This window comes from Cheilinus undulatus, linkage group 5, assembly GCF_018320785.1.
Source record: "Cheilinus undulatus linkage group 5, ASM1832078v1, whole genome shotgun sequence".
In the NCBI taxonomy this organism is placed as follows: domain Eukaryota; kingdom Metazoa; phylum Chordata; class Actinopteri; order Labriformes; family Labridae; genus Cheilinus; species Cheilinus undulatus.
Window position 1 is genome coordinate 27,163,795 of NC_054869.1, and position 19,587 is coordinate 27,183,381.

At 38.0% G+C, this 19,587-nt stretch overlaps 1 protein-coding gene across 3 annotated transcripts; it reads right to left on the reverse strand.

Annotated features, from left to right (window-relative positions):
- Window positions 1-356: 356 nt before the first annotated feature.
- On the reverse strand, window positions 357-17,340 carry suds3 (SDS3 homolog, SIN3A corepressor complex component). Of its 3 annotated transcripts, none has more exons than XM_041788054.1 (12): window positions 17,130-17,340; window positions 15,498-15,567; window positions 15,304-15,359; window positions 14,625-14,696; window positions 11,613-11,632; window positions 11,361-11,517; window positions 10,995-11,090; window positions 10,807-10,868; window positions 9,813-9,834; window positions 8,254-8,359; window positions 5,321-5,405; window positions 357-1,193 (listed from the first exon to the last, which is right to left on the reverse strand). In XM_041788054.1, the coding sequence occupies exons 1-12, from the start codon at window positions 17,239-17,241 to the stop codon at window positions 1,095-1,097; spliced, it is 957 nt and encodes a 318-aa protein (XP_041643988.1). In that variant the 5' UTR covers window positions 17,242-17,340; the 3' UTR covers window positions 357-1,094. The 3 variants fall into 3 exon arrangements, with proteins under 3 accessions (XP_041643988.1, XP_041643990.1, XP_041643989.1); XM_041788056.1 differs by lacking the exon at window positions 17,130-17,340 and adding an exon at window positions 16,780-17,037; XM_041788055.1 differs by lacking the exon at window positions 17,130-17,340 and adding an exon at window positions 16,364-16,736.
- Between the last annotated feature and the right edge of the window lie 2,247 nt (window positions 17,341-19,587).

Here is a 19,587-nt window from a genome sequence, read left to right on the forward strand (position 1 = left end):
GCTGAGAGGTGCAGAAGTCTCATTGAAAGTTACAGAAATCATTTGGTTGCAGTGATTGCCTCAAAAGGTTGTGAAACAAAATATTAAGTTAAGAGTACCATCATTTTTGTCCAGGCCTGTTTCATGAGTTTGTTTTTTAAAATAATTCTGTTGAACCACAATTCAAAAGCAATGTCTGATTTTCATTGGTTAATTTTCAATTAATTTTTATTTATTATCACTTTTGTCAGATTCAAGTTATTTCTGTGACCATTGTGGGTTTTTCTTTCATTAACAGAGGGGTACCAACAATTTTGTCCACATGTGTAATTTCTAGTGGCTCTCATACTATGAAAGAAATTAATCTTAACATCAAATTATTAAAACAAAGATATTTTTAATAAAATGGAACACAGTACAAATCAACAGTCAACTTAATACTCCACATACAAATGAACTTGTGCATATCATTCCCACATGGAGGGCATCACATAAAATAAGAAAACATAAAATCCTCAAAATACTTTTTTTTGTTTTTCAAATAAATTCATACATAGTTTTGAACAGTTACCATCAGCATAGAAGCAGCCTCTTTTTCTCGATGACAGTATACGACTTTTTCTGAGTTACTTCAGGAAGAAATTTATGATGCTCAGGCAAACTTGCAGACAATTCTCATCTGTTTTTCAGAGCCTCGTTTTAAGTCAGTCAGACAGTTCTAAAGGCATGTAGAGGATTTCTGTGGGAGAGCATAAAATGTTCAAAAAAATAACTGAAAGATAAATGTAAATAAGGCTGCAGGATGTAGAAATGAGTCGTGTTGACAGCAAGGGGAAAAAAAAATCCATACTTCTGTACTGCCTTCACACACATGCCACACAGTGACAAATACTGCTGGAAAACAGTCATAATTGGTTTATGTGGGAAAACTGATTCACTCTGATGGGAATACTGCACGTGTGTGTTTGCTTGTGTTGTGTGGGAAGGTTTGCATGTTAAAGACTAAGAGGCCACAAGTAAAACTCAACTGAGAAGCACCAAATAGATGAACAAGAGGGTGAATAGATGGATAAATTAACAGATGGCAGTTGGGTGAGGAAGGGTGGGACAATGGTTCACGCAGCCGACCGTCGACGGATGACAAATGCTCCCCTCTGCAGCTGCCCCAGGTAGATCCTCATCTTTGTACTGTCGCTTGTCTTCCTCACCCAAATCTGGAGAACACACAGATATTTTCACTTTTTAACAAAAAAACAAAGTGGAGATACTTTATGATTTTGACTTCTTAAGCTGATTCTTAAAAGACACAATAAAGGAGTATGTAATTATCATTATAAAAAATTTTTGTCAGCCATAAGCTACTAACCCTGTTATGATCTAAAATGCAAACACTGTTATAAAGCTCTGCAAAGGACACAAACAGCCAAATTGTTCTAACTATACTGGAGAATTCCTGACAGCCACCAGTCAGGCGGCGGCATGAAGTCGGACTGAAATGATGTGAGAAAGCAGCAGAAAATGTTCGGATTCAATGTTGTTTTCCAAAAACATAAATGGAAAATGGTTTGCTTTTCATCTTGTTTTTATGTTCAACTTAAAGAAAGAACATCGAAAAATGGATCACTAGGGCTGTAACTTTTTTACCCAGTTTGTGTGACATAGTGCAGGCATGCTCAGAAAAGCACACAGTGAACTATGTGCCCCTCACCAGAGTGCTCACCGCTTACCGTAACAGACAGAGCATATAGGCCAGCACCCATTTATAAAAAAAAAAACACTGAGCATGTCAATGTTTCCTGAGTGTAACACCTCCATCATGTTACACAAAAAGTTAAAAATCATTTTCTGATTTTTCAAAAATAAGCTTTCTTTAGATTCAATAATTTCTTTCTGGAAAACAAAATTAAGAAAAAACAAGAGGCAGAAAATTTTAAACGGTTTGTTTTTTATTAATCGTGTTTGGATACTCATGTTACTACTGAACAGGTGAAAAGGGTCACGTTTTGCTAACCTATTTTTGAATGGTAAATGCAAAACAGCTTGTTTCTTGTTTTTTGGATTTTTCATTTACAAAAAAAAAATCGAATGAACCTGTCTATATTAAACTCCATAAATAAAATTAAACAACTTCATTAAGTTTTCTCTTCTTCAGTGTGCTCTTCATTCTTTTGTTGATGTTGTGAATGTGTTGAATTAAAATAACAAAAAGGTTTTATAAAATGCCCCAAAAAAATCTCATTTAAGTGTCAATCTCTGTTGCTTTGACTGCCACTCCCAGGTTGCTTTTTTTGTAATCACTTTCCTCCTGAGATTTCCCTCTCCAGTCTGACAGGGAAGTCTCCCGTGGTGAGTCGCATGTGTGAAAAAGCAACTCCAAAAGGTTTCAGAAGCAGTCATCCTGACATTTTCAAAAAATTTCAGAAGTGCATTTTAAAAAAACGTATCAAAATGTTGAGGAAAAAATTAAAAATTGGTCTCCCTTTTCTGGAATGATGGACATGCAGTGCAGTGATTTGTCCAGCAGGGGATGACATTCACCCTTCTCATAAGGCTTAACTGTGGCTTGCATACTTGACACAATGTCACATGTGGGATTTTCCCTTAAAAGCACTGCAAAACTGCTAGCTCTGGACAGGGTTTTTTTTCCCTTGCTAGAATCACAGGTATTTTATAACTGCATGGGATTAGCTGCGTGCGATATTTTTTTTCTGTCATAACAAAACAGAAATTTTGCCATATAGCTTTAATCATTTCAGAGTGGCGACACAGCAACGCCTGTGTGTTTTTTTCTGGGGAATGGAGCTACTCCTTCACGCAAAGCAAACTGATATTTTTACATGTGAGAAATGGAATCTATATGCAAGCTGAAATACTTGTGATTCCCTTCATTTTAGGTAGTATCAAAGGCAAATCAAAAGCTTTTTGAAGTTGCTGCCCTGCAAAAAAAAAATCAATCAAAATGAAATATGTTATCAACTAAGAGAAGCAATTCTCTAATACAGCTGTGCATTGCATGCATGTGCATCTTTATGTATGGTGTAGCAAATCTTACTAAAACAGGTAAATTGTGCTTTCATTGGACACCACTGTCTGCTTTAGATCCTTTTATTGTTGTGGTGAGATTTTACAGCAGCACACTGATGTGAGTCCTACTGAGCCAAAATAAATAAGTGTTTTTGAGGAACTGAAAAGAAGATGTTTTTCAGTGCAGTGGTGATGATTGCAGTGATGGGTTTTTAATGTCTTTTTGGACCAAAATGCAACTGAACAGCACAGAGAAATACAAAGACACCAACTCAGGCTGTTTTAGAAATCAATCACTGGTCTTTTCATGGGATATAACACAAAAAGAAAACACAGAATCTCACCAGTTTATCTGGAATGCAGTAAAGCTAGTAATGAGGGCTGTCAATAGATTAAAAATTTTAATCGCAATTTATCTCACAACTTCCATAGTTAATTCACAATTAATTGCAAGTTAATCACAAATTAATTGCACCTTTTTGTAATCTGTCCTTAAAGTGCCAAACGGGAATATTTTTTAAGATTTAAATAGACTTATCAACAACAGTAAAGAGAAATGCTTTCTTTTTGCAAATGTTTGTTCATGGCAACAACCCAAATTATTAACTAGATAAACACTCAGGGTGCGCAGACCTCCGCCATTAGCCCTATCTCCCAATAGTGAAGAATCCTTTAAAAAATTCCTGGATCCAGACGGTGATCCGGATCAGTCCCAAAATCTAATCATTTCTTCCTTATGCCATTTCTGACATTTCCTGAAAACTTCATCAAAATCTGTCCACAACTTTTTGAGTTATGTTGCTAACAAACTAACAAACAAACCCACCCGATCACATCGCGGAGGTAACAAAAAAAAAAAAGAATTTGTAGTTTAGCTCAAAGATACTGAATGTTCCAAAAATATGCGGAAAGCTAACATGCCCAACAAGCCATAACAGATGGAGATACTGACCTTAATGTAACATTACTGAATAATACCACAATTAAGTGTCAAAATTCAGACTTCTAGAAGTTTAAAAAAAGGAAGATATGCTGAATAGGACAACATATTAATGCAACTGTGACATCAGTATAATAGCAATCCACCCACAGGGAACATTTTACTCAACTATTAATTGTTTTTTTGTACTTTTACTCTTTTAAATCTATCCAGCACTTTGAAAGCACTTTATAAATACATTTATTATTGTTGTTATTATAGGAGTACACAGACTTGATGTAAAAATATTGGCATAGGGCTACTGGTATATAGGGATAAAGTCTGAATTCAGGACTTTCAACGTAAAATGGAGTAGACAACCTTTAAGGAGTTGTAAGAGGACTTCATCACGTCTTCATTCTTTAGATCACAGTTACTTATTGTGCGGCTCGCGAGCCATATGTGGCTTGTCAGGCTTTGATTGGCGGCTTGCATGGAAGCATAAAATAACACGATAACACAGCCAATATATTTGTGAAGGTGGATCTGATAAATATATACAGTATACAGTGCTACAAACTTAAAATAGATCGCATTATATTTGTACTTTGATCTCATAATTCTAGTCTCTAAAAGACTCTAATTATGTTTAACCTATTTTATGATTATATGAGTTTATTCACTGCTTCACTCTCAGGCTCACTTTTAACACCTCTGCTCCCCTGTCACACACCAGCCTTCCCTGCTCTGCTCCTTTCCTACTCCTCCACATGATGCAGCTGTAATCACCAGCGTCAGACCCTCTCCTACAGGGACTGCAGAGCCTTTGCAACTTTTGCAGCATTTTTATTGAAAGTTTTCTTAAATTTTACATTTATGTACAGATTTTTTCCAGGCGATTTTTTTGCGCACACTTTCAGTTTCAAGCTGGAGCTTAGTAGGGATGGGAGAAGGGTAAACAGACCTTTAGAAGAAGTGATTGGGCCAGTCAGCTTGAAGGGGGGGAAGCAGCTTTATGGAGCTGGTGCATAACGTAAATACATAAATAAAAAAATCATAGCAGCCCCAAAATGCGTCGGCTCACTGGGACAAAGCCCCGTATGCCAGACAATTAGTCCATCCCTGTCTGCAGAGTTGTCTGAGTGTCCGTTGTAAATAATCCAGCATGGTCTGCCTTTGGCTAGGGGGGCGGCTCTCTGCTTTGGCGGTGTGCTCGGCCAGCGAGTGGTCCAGGGTATTTCACACTCTATGAACTCCTGGTGACTCGTCACATTCACGTTGACAGTGAGAGCGAATAACTTCCGCCTTATCTGCATTAACTCGCGTTATTAACGAGTTAACTTTGACAGTCCTACTAGTAATACATGCAAAAGGAAATGAATATAAACTAAAGCTCACCTCATTGGTCCCCACTGAGCTGATGACACAGCTAATCTTTGTGTTGTCCTTAGACTCCAGATAGATGGCCTGGCTCTTATGGTACCTGTCAGCAACAATAACAGCGTTAATTCAGCATTCAAGGTGAGCACTGAGGGACGGGCAGAAGAGCAGACAGGAGAGGCGTTCATTATCTATAATTTCACCCAGATGAACAAACTGCTTTCCTCCTGAGATGGCTCTAAATAGATAACTCGAGTGGAAAGTCAAAACAAAACGTCTGTAATTTTTTTAATGGCTGCGAACTATCAGAGGACAAAGCCGACCCAGGGGAAGAAACTGACAAAAAAGCATTTTGATCATCAAAGGCGCACTGAAGTATAATAACATGTTTCCCTGCAGCCCTTCGAGAGGGCTCTCCGGTGATGGTGGTGTCTTCTTTCTGAAAGAATTAATGAAACCAAGTTCTGATGGAAAACCACACACCCCTTTTTTTCTTTTTTTGTAAATGTCTATGTCAAGAACAGCAGCTACTTAAACAGAATACTCATTTTTATCATCTCTTCACCTGACCTTGTGTTCAGACACATCTCTGCTTCAGTGTTCTGCTCTCACACAGAAGGACATCAGAGCTGAGTCTGATCATTGATTTTAATACTTTATCTCTGCATCAAAGTAGATTAAAGTACAAGTTGTAATGTAGACACCTTTTCTGAATGTTTATGTCGGCATCAAGCACAATCACTTATTTAATGGCAACTGAAAATATGCTCATCTGTAGCTCAAAAAGTATGAGGGGGGCATCCATTAGAGAGGTTTTAAAATGTCCTTTTGTCCCAACCAGCACCATCACAGCTATGACAATGTGGCCATCTAGTGGCAGGACAAGCTACTGCCAAGCCTGGTAAAAAGCAGGCAAACAGAGGACTGCTTTACTCCTTTATAAAAAATCTGGACAGCAGGATAGTGATGCCATCTAGGATGTGTTGTGATCTTAATTATTTTTAAAGCTCCTCTGAGAAGTTTTAGCAGTTAGTGTGACTGACCAAATTGATCACCCAAATCAGCACAACCCTGGAGTTCCTCCTAGGAACTTTAGGTTCCAGTGGCCTGTTGACCCAGTCAATTCCAAGTTCTGCTGCAAATTATGGTTTAAATTCAATACTCAAAATTATCTTGAAACTTGTCAGTATGGAACTCAAGTTTTGTCATCATTTGCTTGCACATCTGGGACGACAGGGCAACTTTCACTAGTAAAAACATAATGTCCAAACTAACCAAAATAATGTTCCTAAAATGACATCTATACTTTATGCAACCGATAAGTGGTCAACATTTTCTTAGTGCTGTGTTTGTTTAAAACATACAGTATGTAAATTACACCGCTGGGAGCTCTCAATCAAAACAATAACAATATGGCAAGTAGAGACCAGGGCCTCGTTCCTCGTACCTGGCTAACTCAGTTACCTGGATAATTTCAGGATAACCTGACGTCACGTCAGGCTTGTTCCGTTCCTCGAAGCAGGTACAGCTAAATCACTATAGCAACAGATCAGTAAACTTAAACCTGCTCCAGGGCAGGTTTATTTCAAGAAGCTGGATCTTAAGACACACCCGCCAAAAGAAAAAAAAAAGAGGAAGCTCCATTCCTGAGAGACCAAGACTTTGTGTAGGATTGCGTTTTTTTGCGAGTGGCATATAGAAGGAACATTTCTAATTCAACACCATGGAGCAAATGATATTCCCTTACCACACTGAATAATGTTCTTCTGTTTTATTTTAACTTGTTCCCAAGTTTGCTTGACATTTGGGTTTGTTTTATATGAAGTGATAAGAAGAGAAAAAGTGCACAATATATAAATATAAAAACAGCTGGGCCTATAGGGTATATAAAAAAATTGCCTCAAATTAGTATGCTTTCTAGTACTTTTAGAAAATACACAAGGTTCATTAACAGAAAGTAATTAATCTAGGTCATTAGGCTACGAGGTGTCATGTTTGTATAGTGGGTTCTTCATTAATACGCCAGGTTTACTTGAAGAGAAATACTTTAATAACGGTAAATTCATTCATTCAAATCTTACAGGTATGGTTGTCTGTAAGCTTACAGCTCATCAGGCTCATAAACACTGCGCATGCTCCAACAACTACGGCAGCTCTTAAGGGAGGCAAAACATCTGTTGCTCATATCATTAGACGAGGTTACGGTAAACACACATTTAAATTAATAGCCTAGGCTATAGCCTTACACAGCAATGCATAACTATAGGCCTACATATTCCTTACTTGCGCATTTAACTTGTCCACAATCCTTTACCAAACTGCATGTCTCGCCTTCGCTGCAGCCGAGGTGTTGGATTTCACAGTTACAATGTTTTTGTAATTTTCAAACTCCTCCATGATTGTTTGCTGCTCTGTTTGTGTGAAAAATGTTGTGCTTTCCTTATTATTCGCCATGAATTATGACAGACAATCGCGAATTCTGTGATCTACACTGCTCCCTTTCTATGTAGAACAGGCATGCGCAAGTATCCTGATCACTCATGTCTGGTTCAAATTAACGTCACTGATTTAGCACGATTCAGCCATGGAGGAACGGACTTAGCCAGCCTTTAATCATCTCGTTAATTGAATCAGGCTAAAAGGACATTAGCTCTGATTATTTGAACCACGTACGAGGAACGGGGCCCTGCACTGCTCAGCTCCACCTATCTCAGCTGTTTACTACTTGATTTCAATTCAGAACCAATGTTTTGGTTTCACTGATGAATTTCATATCATAAGGGGGAAAAGCTGTAAATGGTACCCTTCCAAGTTTGCAATGCCCCTTGCAAAGCATGCTGTTTTCAGAACTCCTGTTTTGTCTTGTTTCATTCTTAGGATTGTAATTATTTTCCTATTTGATCTGTATATGATTTATTGACGCAACTTTAAAATAAATAAATAAATCTTACCATCTTTTATCATAGTAAAGTTTCCCTTCCTCGATACGAGCTTCATAACGCTGTGAAGGGTTCTCCATGGGAGCTGAGGGGATGTGTTCTGGAGATGAGGGAGACACTGACAACGAAGAAACATCTGGTAAGCAACACTTTCTCACACCTGTATACAATAAAACTAACAATTATCATATAATTAACCATATATATATATATATATATAAGTCTACCTACCCGCTCTTTGAGTAACATCGAATTTTTCATTTTTTTCGAAAGAATAAGAAATTGATTATAATAACGTTGGTATGCGTGTTTTATGTTAGGCAATCTCTTTAATGGGAGACTTCCTGAAGTTTCTGCTGATTTCCAAAACTGTCCTTTTTTATTTCTTTAAGTAGGTTTTTTATGAGCCAAATGTCAACAGAAAGTTTATTCTTGTCCCTCAATGACAAAATAAGTTCATCCCCTCTCTCTCTCTCTAGGTTTCCTTGCTCAGAAGCTTTTCCTCTGTGTACTCCATTTCACAAAGGCATTCTCTCATATTCACGGTAAAAAGCACATCATCATCATTACTTAGTTTGGTTGTACCTGTTGTTTCTTTCAGAGCCAACAGACCTGAACAGCTGAATGTGGTGAAGGTGAAGGAACGTGGTGTGATCAAAAAATAGTGCTTTGTGACAGCAACATTAGACCCATATTTAGCCTACAGTTACACTTGGTGTCTAGCTTGGAATATCTTTAAAATTACGTAGATTACTTTGTATAAGCTGCCCTGATTGCATAGCCTTGCTTCTGTCCCACTACTCTGGCAGGTTTCTCAATAGAAGGGCCAAGCTGACTGGTCTCTCCTGAGGGTAATTCACTTTCTTCTGACAAATACTGCATACAATCCCTCATCAAATAAACTGAACCATCCCTGTCAAACTTGACATAACTTTTTTGCTAAAAATAAGTGAAAATAAACTTAAAATAACACCTTGTCAATAAACAAACCAGATTTCTTTACCTATTGTCCATACCAGCAATGTTTCCCACACAAAGACTACACTTTGATGAGCAACCTATGTCTCTATAGCTACCCAAGTATATCTCCCAAATTCCTTTTCTTTTTTAAAAAAAAATAATTATGATATTCATATATAATTAGTTCCCATCTGATTACCAAAGACAGATATCCACTTGTAGGTTACTACTTTAAATGCGCTGAAGTGAGACTCCTCACGTTAAAAAATTCTGCTGTCGTTTCAACATTTTTCTGCAGTTCTTTGCAACCTCCTTCCAACTGTGATGGTTTTAATACTCTACTACATCAACAAAAGACCTCCATGCAAGCAGTTGGCCTGCTATGATGAAGGAATGGTGAGTAAAACTCAAAAGGCAAGGGTGCTATTTGAGCATCTCTAACACAAAGTACTGCTGAATACTGCCAAACAATACAACAGGTTAACCATTAACCTTAAGCTAACCAGCTGCTGATTGAAGTTTAATATTCAGCATATAGGCATAACAATATCAAATTTAATATCCAACTCAACAAATAACTTAATTGCAGGAAATGAGCATCATCATCATACCTGGTCGTTTTGGTGACTTTAGCTGTAAGAGAAAGAAGGTGAAAAATTACAAAAGAGCAAATTTAGTCAGGACATGCATAAAACTTGTTTTAAATGCAGACAAAAAAAGTTTTTTTCAAACGTTAAGTCAAAACAGCTGCAGAACCTGTCCTGAGTCATCATTTTCCAAGGCACACAGATTAACTGTCTCTAGCAACAGATATCTTGGCCTTTCGATTGATGAATCCATCTTTAATTCCTCACATTCAGCAGCTGCTAAAAAGGCTAAGACTGAAACTAGGTTTCTATTTCAGGATTTCAGGATTTCAGAATCCCACCTTTCTTTTGAGTCCAAAAAGAGACTGGTTGCTGCAACTTTTATGTCAGAGTTGGAGTATGCTGATGTTTTTTATGCACACGCCTTGTCTCAGTCTACATGCTCTGGATGCTGTATCATGAAACTTTGAGGTTCATCACTAACTTAAAAGCCCTCACCCGTATGAATGTGTGGGATAGTCTTCTTTGTCTACATGTAGCCTAAAACACTGGCAATCCTCCATCTTCTTCCTTCACATCCTCTAACCTACATCAATCAGAGGAGCTCTGGAACCCCCTTATTCGTTCTCAGATGCTCTCTTATGGTCTGTCCCAAGGGTCAGAACGGAACTTGGGAAAAAGGTGTTTAAATTTGCTGGAATGGAGTACAAAAGGACCTCAAACTTCATAACTTGGTCTCACTGGACGCTTTCAAGAAGAAAAGCAAAAAACAAGAAGATTTGGAGGCAGACACATCTGTTTGTAGATGTTCTTTTTGATCTTTGGGGTTTTCATGACTCTTGTCCAGTTTTAACAAATATATTATTTATTTCTTGTTTTTTCCTTTGCTATTATGCTTGTACATAAGTGTGCTGCTAGCTATCTTGGCCAAGACAATCTTGAAAAGTTTTTTTTTTTATCTCAGCGAGGTATAATAAAATAAAATAAATAAAACTGGGATTAAAAAAAAAAGTATTACCTTATTAAGTGTTCTTAGATCTTCCATTATTTGTTCATCTGTTAACAAATAATTTAGCTGAGGTTTGAAGAGTCAAGGCAGACTTTGTTTTCAACATAGCAATATGGATAATGACAGAAGCTGATGTGGACAGCTGAACAATGCCAGTGACAAACTTTGGCCAATCAGAGACAGCCAGTAAAGGATATCTGGTGCAGGTTTTCGCCGCTTGTCTGGGATTGGAACTGGGTCATTTGGACGTCTCCTCAGCTTCCGAGTCATAATAGGTTTTACCTCCATCGAGTCTGTATACGACACAATAATGACAAACTGAGCACTAATAGTGACATCATACAATGCAATTTTTCCCAGAGCAAAACAATTTTGTTAAAACACAGTATAAATGTGAAGAATTCTCAAACTGAATGTTCTGAAAAAGTCCGGCTTTAATCAGACAGCTTAATATTAAAATATGAGGAGGGAAAACTCACACTTCCACCCACATACTTTTAAAGCTATTTTTTTTTTCTCTTCTGCTTAGTCCCTGATTAATAATCCTGCTCTGACTCCCTTACCGCCTGTAAGCTCCATTGTTAGTTTTTCGTTCTCAATCATCTTCTTCTTCTCCTCAAGCTCTGCAATTAGGTTTTCCTTCAGTTCAACCTTTTTGTCGTCAAACTCTTTCACCGCTGCCTTCTTCTCCTTGATGTAGTTCCTCTCCACCTGCTCGGTCTGCAGAGAATTCAAAACAGGAAATGAAAAAGGAAAAGGTTCTTCTAGTATACTAAAAAAAAGGAAGCAACAGTCCATAAAATGATTATATTCACCTCAAGCTGGAGAAACAGATCTGTAAAGGGGAGAGAAACACTGGTAAGTTAAGTATACTATTAACAACTTTCAAACACATCTATGAACTTTCTAAAGAGGAGGAAATTATGTTCCCTATGTTCCCAGAGAATGCATGTCTCACAGTTTTTACCCATCTAAAATGTTTTTGTTAGCTTATTATCCATCATTTGTCACAGCAATCACTAAACTCCACTTTTGAGGGTTTATTACCACAGAACACGATGGACTTGTCCTTGCAGTGAATTCTGGACAAAAGCAAAATAGTAATTTTATTTCAAAAAAAAAAAAAAAAGGAAAAAAAAGAAAAAACACATCAATTTTTTTAAGCCAGGAAAAGGAAAACTCTGATCACACACAAAAAATGGAGTCAAGAAAAAAAAAAAAAAAAACAGAACAATGTTCTTCTCTGTCGAAATTCTTTTCATTTACTGTTATAATAAAAGAATTTTCAGCTCAGTGACAGAAGTTTGCAATCTCCATGAAATCAGCTGAGTCACCCAGCAGTTAAGCTAAAGATGAGTTATGAAGTGCTAAATAAACACACATAAATAATAAGTTGAGTCAAATTGAAATTAATTGACATTCATATATATTCAGCTGCAGTATTAGTATTTTTGCCACAGCATTTCAACAACATATTTATGCTGCGTTCGATTTGTCGTCGTAACTCGTATTCCAACTTGTTTTCCAACTTCCGGCCAGAGTTGGCATTTGGAATGTCTCCCGAAGTCGTATTTACAACTCGTTCTTTCACAGAGCACACAGACGACACAATATAGTGGCACAAAGCATGAAGTGTAATAAAAGCTGTGGTTTTGACCTGTTTTTGGAACTTTATCTTTAGAAATTGTAGGCACAGCACTACCCTGCGGTTGCCTGTAGTCTGTAGCAATAGTCTTGTAATGCATAAAGTACAGTGCAATGTATTGTTTTATTTGCTCTTTGGCTAGTAAATGGTCAATTTTGCTAAAAACAATGACTGGCAAATGCAAGACCGACATCCATCGTTTTTCCAACTCATCGTGGTTGTGACAAAAAGAACTCAAACAACTAGGAAATACGTTTTTTCAGATGAACATGACGTCATTCCCAGTTCCGAGATCTGACTTACGAGGCGAATAGAAAGCATTAGCTTTCTTGTTTGGGAGAGAGCTTGTTAGGTGCAGCACTGAATGTCATCCAAAATTACGCAGAGAGATGGCATGGTTCATGGAGCATAAAGGAATGCCAGGGGGATTCAGATAGTACACGGACATGCAGAAGATTGACTGTAGGGGCTCATACGAGTTACAAAGTCCAGGTTTCATTCAGCAGAAGTGCTTAGAACTCTGATCAGGCTCCAGATTGTATGCTGTGAGCGAACTCTCCGTTATGAACCACTTTCTCCCTCTCCTCACTGGACTATGAATAGTTAACGTAGCTACTGATCCCAGGTCAGGTGAAATAACCCCGGTGTCAGATCAGATATCGTATAAATCGGTTGCTATTATATAAAAATAATACTTATGCATAATGAGTCATCAACACATATAAATTCATCAATGGTGGATGCTTCATGTGATGACGTCGACGTGTGACGTATCTGTGCTCAGGCCTGGATGCATTGAGCAGTGTGAGTGCGTGCCAAAGGGGGGACAGGAGAGGGGTCAAAAAGGCTTTAGGACGGTTAGAATATGGCACAGTACGGATGGCCTAGTGTGAGTGCGCCCTAAAATAAACTTGACTGCTTTTTCTGTACATTTATTAAACACAATATCTTAAATAGGGGAAATTTCATTGATACCCCAGCCTTATCGCTCCCTATCCATCAATGAAAGGTGTTCCTGGGGTATAGCAGCTGTAAGATGTGCAAGATACAAGATTGCTCTTATTGCAAAGTAGTAAGAAAAGTTGTAGCAATACTAAACAAACATTCTTAAGTCGGTGTAATACAAATCTGTGGACAGCAGTCAGATGACAGATTGAACCATGCATTAGCAAGAAAGCAAACCAAAATTCCCTACATGCCAAAACTAATTTCAGTCATTGCTAATGCATTCTCCATAGAACATAAACAACTTTAATTTAAACATCAGGTAGTTCTCATCTTTCTTGGAAATAGGGCTGAGCAATTAATTGAAATTTTGATGTAAGTGCAATATGGCCTGCTGCAATTTTCAAATCACAGAGAGAGCAATATTTCTTTAACCTGATATATGTGTTAAAACATCAGTTTAACACAACTTTTACAGCAGAGGTGTTATGCTCTACAGATCATGCAAAAATTCTTGTGTAATTTTTTACATAGTTTCCAAAAAAATCTTAATTTCTTTATTTTTGTATGTTTTTCTTAATCAAAATAATTCCCTTCAATACAACAATTTATATCAAATTTGCAGATATTTTAGTTAATCTAGTACTGTGTTGTTTATAACACAGAATCATTCATTGCTTGTGTTTGTTGAAAAATAAATCAGATGAGAAACTTAAAAAATACTTGCATATTAAATCGCAATCACAATGTAAAAAAAAAAAAAAAATGCAATTAGATCATTTTTCCAAATCAATCAGCCTAACTTGGAAAAGTATCAACATAGCATTATTCACACCATTGGTGGACCAGCTTTGCTGTTCATACTACAAAACGACATGTGCACGGGCATGCATTCACACCACTGATGCTCACGTTTTGTACCCAAAATGGCCTTCATAATACCAGTACTTTAATCTTGAATATGATACTAAATGTGTATGAAATCAAATGAAATTGTACTGTTATTGAGACAATATTTGGTATTTATATAATTTATCTATAATGAGAAAAGTGGGACAATCAAAAATAAGTAGAACCATTTCTGTCATTTGTTTTAAGGCATCATTAGACTGTGTAAAAAATCAGGAGTGAAACTGAAACTCGAGTTATTGCCCAGCACTAACCTCCATCGCAGCTGCTGCAGATGCATTTAAAGTTAAACAGAAGTGTGTTTGTTCTCTAATATGCCTCAACTTGCCTGCATTTCGAAGTCTCTCTTTGTACTGCTGATCTAACTTCTTCATCCTCTTCTGATATTCCTGCAGCGTACCTGTGAGGTGATGTCATCAACAAAAAGATCAGATGTATGAAATAACATTTTTTATTACTGTTTAATGGTGATTTACATGGTTGTGTGGCTAGAGCAACTTCATTCTTAACTCCATCACAAGCTTTTTCTTTTAAATCTGTCAATGTTTTCAGACAGCTCACCAGACTTGCTGCTTTCATCACCTTCCATCACCAAGTCCATACCAAATTAGACTAACACTGAGTCCACATTAGAGTTAACAAAGTGCTCCCAACATGTCTGTCAACATCAGTCTGAGAAATCAAGAGCTCATGTGACACACGGGCTACAGTACTTTAAAACAGCCCACCCAGACAGTGTTGAGATGGTCAATTTCAGTAAACAGTCAGACTAAACAGTAAAATAAGAGTTATGCTTGAGATCAGTAATCACTCATTTAAAATGGTTTTAAGGCAGTGATGATGGCTGCCTCTGAAACAAGCTTTAACTACCTGATGATGTAATCCCAAACCACAACCATTATGAGTAAGCAAGTTAATGTCTGTGTCCTTCAGAAGTCTCAAATGAGTCCTTTTCCCACTTCAGCAGCAGTTATTCAAGTTTCAGTCAAAAAGAACAAAGTGAATACCTTCTTGTAATTGCTGCAACTGTCGTTTCAGAGAGGCCAGTTTGTCTTGGTACATTCTGCAATGAAATAATAAACCAGAGCTTAAAATATCTTACTCAGGGTCACTGGGTACAGCAGGCATACATTCAAAAGTTTCACCTTCACTGATTTATTTTAGGTCAATGCAGCTGATTCATGAGTGGCGTAACACTTACTGTTCTTTGATTTCAACATAGTCATCCTCGTCATGCTTGGCAAGGTCTGTTTCACTGGCATCTTCAGTGTCTGGAAAAAGGGGTAACACAGGAGGAGAATTCCCCCAAATTTCACAAACTGTATCTAGACTTATAGTAAGAAGTAAATTTCACTTTTATCATTTTTGAATTTTGTACCTGGATATGATATCTAAGTTTTCTCTCTATTTTTTAACATTGTAACCAAGACCTGACAGACGGCAGTAGGGCTAAAGGACGTGGCACCGGTAAGGTAATGGTTAACACCCTGCTTAGGAATGCTCCCCTGTGTGTTAGATTGTGAAAGTAAGGAGCATCCAATTGTACCAGGAAAGATCATACAATATACACTAGTCTCGAGATCAGGAAAGAGTTCATGAAGGCAAAGTGAAGGTTTGGAGACTAATACAAAGCATATAAAATAGCGATCAAGATAATATTAAATACTCTGACTGGCAAGCATTTGCCGCATGGTGGGATTAACCAGTCTTGGGCTACCTTGATGTCAGCACACCTCTCTCCAAACAAAGCTAACATGTCCATGCTAACGCGATGTGGCAAACTTTGAAGAAGTTTATTGGCACCGACAGACCCTAGTAAGGTCAGTCAGCTTTCCATTCAACACCGGACAAATGAAAGAGACAAGGCCCAGCGATTAGAGCTGAATCAGCAGCTTTCATTTTCGGTTAGCATTTAAGTGTTAGCATTAGTTAGCTCAGCCTGTAGTTTAAAGAGTGACCCGACTCCAGCCCAAGTAGTTTAACACGTACAGAGCCGTCAAAACCTCCGAAGCACAAGAAACGTATCTTGTTGTGCGTTTAGAAATCAATATCACAAAACTAGCCAACCTTGTAGAGCTGTCATCTCCTTGTTCTCTCGTCTTTCTTTTCTTCCACTGCAACCCGTCCTGTCTCACTGAATAGAGTAAAAAGGGCAGTGCAGTGGACACAGCACGCAAGGGTTCGCTTCCCTGCCGACCTGTCAATACTAGGAGCTAGCGCTGCGTGGCTAACATTAGCCAATATACGAACAATGTGGTAACGCAATTTGAAATAAAAATGAACAAATGCGGTCTCAATGATATTGCAAACATTGTAATTTGTATGCTGCTACTCCTATAACAATTCTCACAAGTAATGTGGTGTAAGCGGGTTGATGTGTATCGCAACATTACGTTAGCTAGTTGGCACGTAAACAAATACCATTGTTCATATGACACTGTAACCCATGGACTCAGTTAACTGCACATAATAAAGACGTTTACCCAGTGTTAGACGTTTAAGGCGACTAAATCAGCAGCCCATTCGCTGTTTAATACGGCAACAACTTTGCCGATGATGGTGAACCGCCGTGAGCTAACGTATTATTGAGCTAGCAGGCTAATAACGTGTGGCTACTGCTAGCCTCCCACCATCGGAAGCAGTCAGTGATTGCTTTGGGAGGTTCTATAAAATGTGCGCCACACTTAAGAGGGAAACTGCGCTTGTACTCTAATTTAATATTTTAATAGCGAGATAAAGTGAGTCCTGGATTTAGAAATATTTCTGCAATAATTGCTCGCTTCCTCTCCAACAAGTAGACCGAGCCTGAGTTTTGGCCAATCCGTTACGTTACCTTCTTCCGAATCTCGTCCCCTGAAACTTCGATCGTCGTCTTCATCCACGCTATCAAGTTCTTCTTCATCGTTGTAATAATCCACCATAGGTGATAGTAAAGTCGAAGCCATTTGTCCACAGAGGAAATGTAAACAAACACAAAATAAACAATGGATTTGTGTTTTGCAGCTTGCTTGGAACAGCGCCTACAATTGGCAGGACCTCTAAGCATCGAGGTGGCTGGGATTGCGCCTGTATACAATTTCTGCAGTATTACCTCGTAAATATAAAAATAAACACAATAAATCCGTTATTTTTTACATTTTAACACGAGGTGGCAAAGAAAATAAGCAGCGTCTAGAAACCAGAGTATTTTTGAGATACAATTAAAACATTATAAAACAACATGTAAACAGGCAAATTTCCCAAGCTTTAGCGGTTCCTTATTTTGGCTCGCAATCGGTTTGCTTTCCATGAACTTTTTTTGCGTACACTGAAAGAGGTACCGCAATCATAACAGCATAAAATGTACAAAAATATCGTGTGATATTAAGTGTGAACAACGAATAACCCGGTAGGCGAATTCAGTAATTGATGAACTCTTCAAGATCTCAAATCAAATTTATCTTCTCAAAAATATTGAAAAGTTTTGCTGCTGTTTACATATCCAAGTACTGCTTTAGTTTAGCAATAAAATCAGGGTTTATATTGAGACAATTATAATATGTAAATCTGGAATTTTTCAAGAATTAAAATGAGTAAAATTATATAATTTGGATTAACAGACAACCTGTTTGAAACAAAATATAACATCAGATCTGGGCCATAAAATATACCCCCGCAGTCCCCGCGGTGAGGGGGCCCCGCTGCCCAAAGAGCCGCGCCATGGCCTGACGTATGGGATGTAAGAACCGCTGGCGCGGTGCATTTGGCCTCTGCAGGGCAGTGGTACAGGCATTTAATCTGACACACCGGATGGAATTGTTTCACACATCCGCTGGATTCTCCAGTGAAAAACAAGCAAACGGGCGTATCCATCTGCTTTGCAAGGTTAACGGGCATTATATGCATGTGAAATTATACAGAGTAACCAGTTACAGTAGATCAAAGATGTAGATCGCCCATGACAGAATACCAAAAGGATTTTAGTCTTCTATGGGCGATCTACAGTGGAAGGCCAAAAGCACTTTGCTGCAGGAGGTGTAGGCTAATACAGTTCAAAGCATTCCCAATAACTGCATGGCTTATTTCTAATACCAGTATCTCAGACAAACATGGTTGATCTTTAAGAATGCTCTCTTCTGTAAGATTGATGTTTCTCAAAAACTGTTTAGAACACTTGGGTAGGCTATTGCATCTTTGAAAATACAGTAGCATAACTTTAGGTGAGACTGACATCTCACATTTTTGACACTGTCCACTAACTAACTTTTTTAAACACTTGTGGGGACTTATGGTCAACAGAAAAGTTTTGTCTTTCAAGAAAGCCCCCCCATGTAGGCTATATGATCAGTAAAATGTGTGTGCTTCCCTACACTTTTATATGTGGCTCAGCAGCAGACTTGTTTTGGGTTTTTGTAATCTTCCAGAAATGATTTATGATTGTTTAGAAGACCTTGGAGTAAAAGTTTAGGTTAGGATACCACTCAGTCCATGACATCTACATTGCATTCCGGAAGTATTCAGACCCCTGTCACTTTGTTCTTTGTTGTTATGTTGCAGCCTGATTCTACAGTTAAAAAAGTTTTTTTTTCTCATTAATCTACTCTCAGTACTCCATGACAAAGTGAAAATAGAATTTTAGAAATGTTTGCAAATGTATAAAATATAGAAAACTAAAATATCACATTGACATAAGTACTCAGACCTTTGCAAAAACATTTGAAGTTTAGCTCAGTTTCCTCCTGTTTCTCGTAATTTTTGCTGAGATGTTTCTATGTCGAGTTTAGAGTCCACCGGTGATAAATTAAACTGATTAGGCATGATTATGAAAAGCACAGACCTCTAGAGCTCAGAGACAGGATTGTTGCAAAGCACAGATCTGGGAAGGCTACAAAAAAAAAGGGTTGCACTTACAGTGCCCAAGAGCACGGTGGCCTCCACAATGGAAGAACCAGGACTCTTCCAAGAGCTGGTCATCCAGCCAAATTAAGCAATCAGGGGAGAAGGGCTTAAAGAGAGGTGAAAAAAGACCCCACTTAGCTTTTAAATAGAGCTTTTTTCTTGCAAATTCCAATGGGGTTTTAGTCTATTACCTACTACGGAGAGGGTTCCATGCTGCCACTCTGCCATAAGCTCATATCAGTGGAAGGCTGCAGTGATATTTGTTTTTCTGGAACTTTGTCCCAATGCTACATTGGATCTCTGGATCTCCTGGTTCTGGATGTGCCAAAGTTCTTCTATTCGAGAATTATGGAGGCCACTGTGCTCTTGAGAACTTTCAGTGCAGCTGATTTTTTTTTGTAGACTTCCCCAGG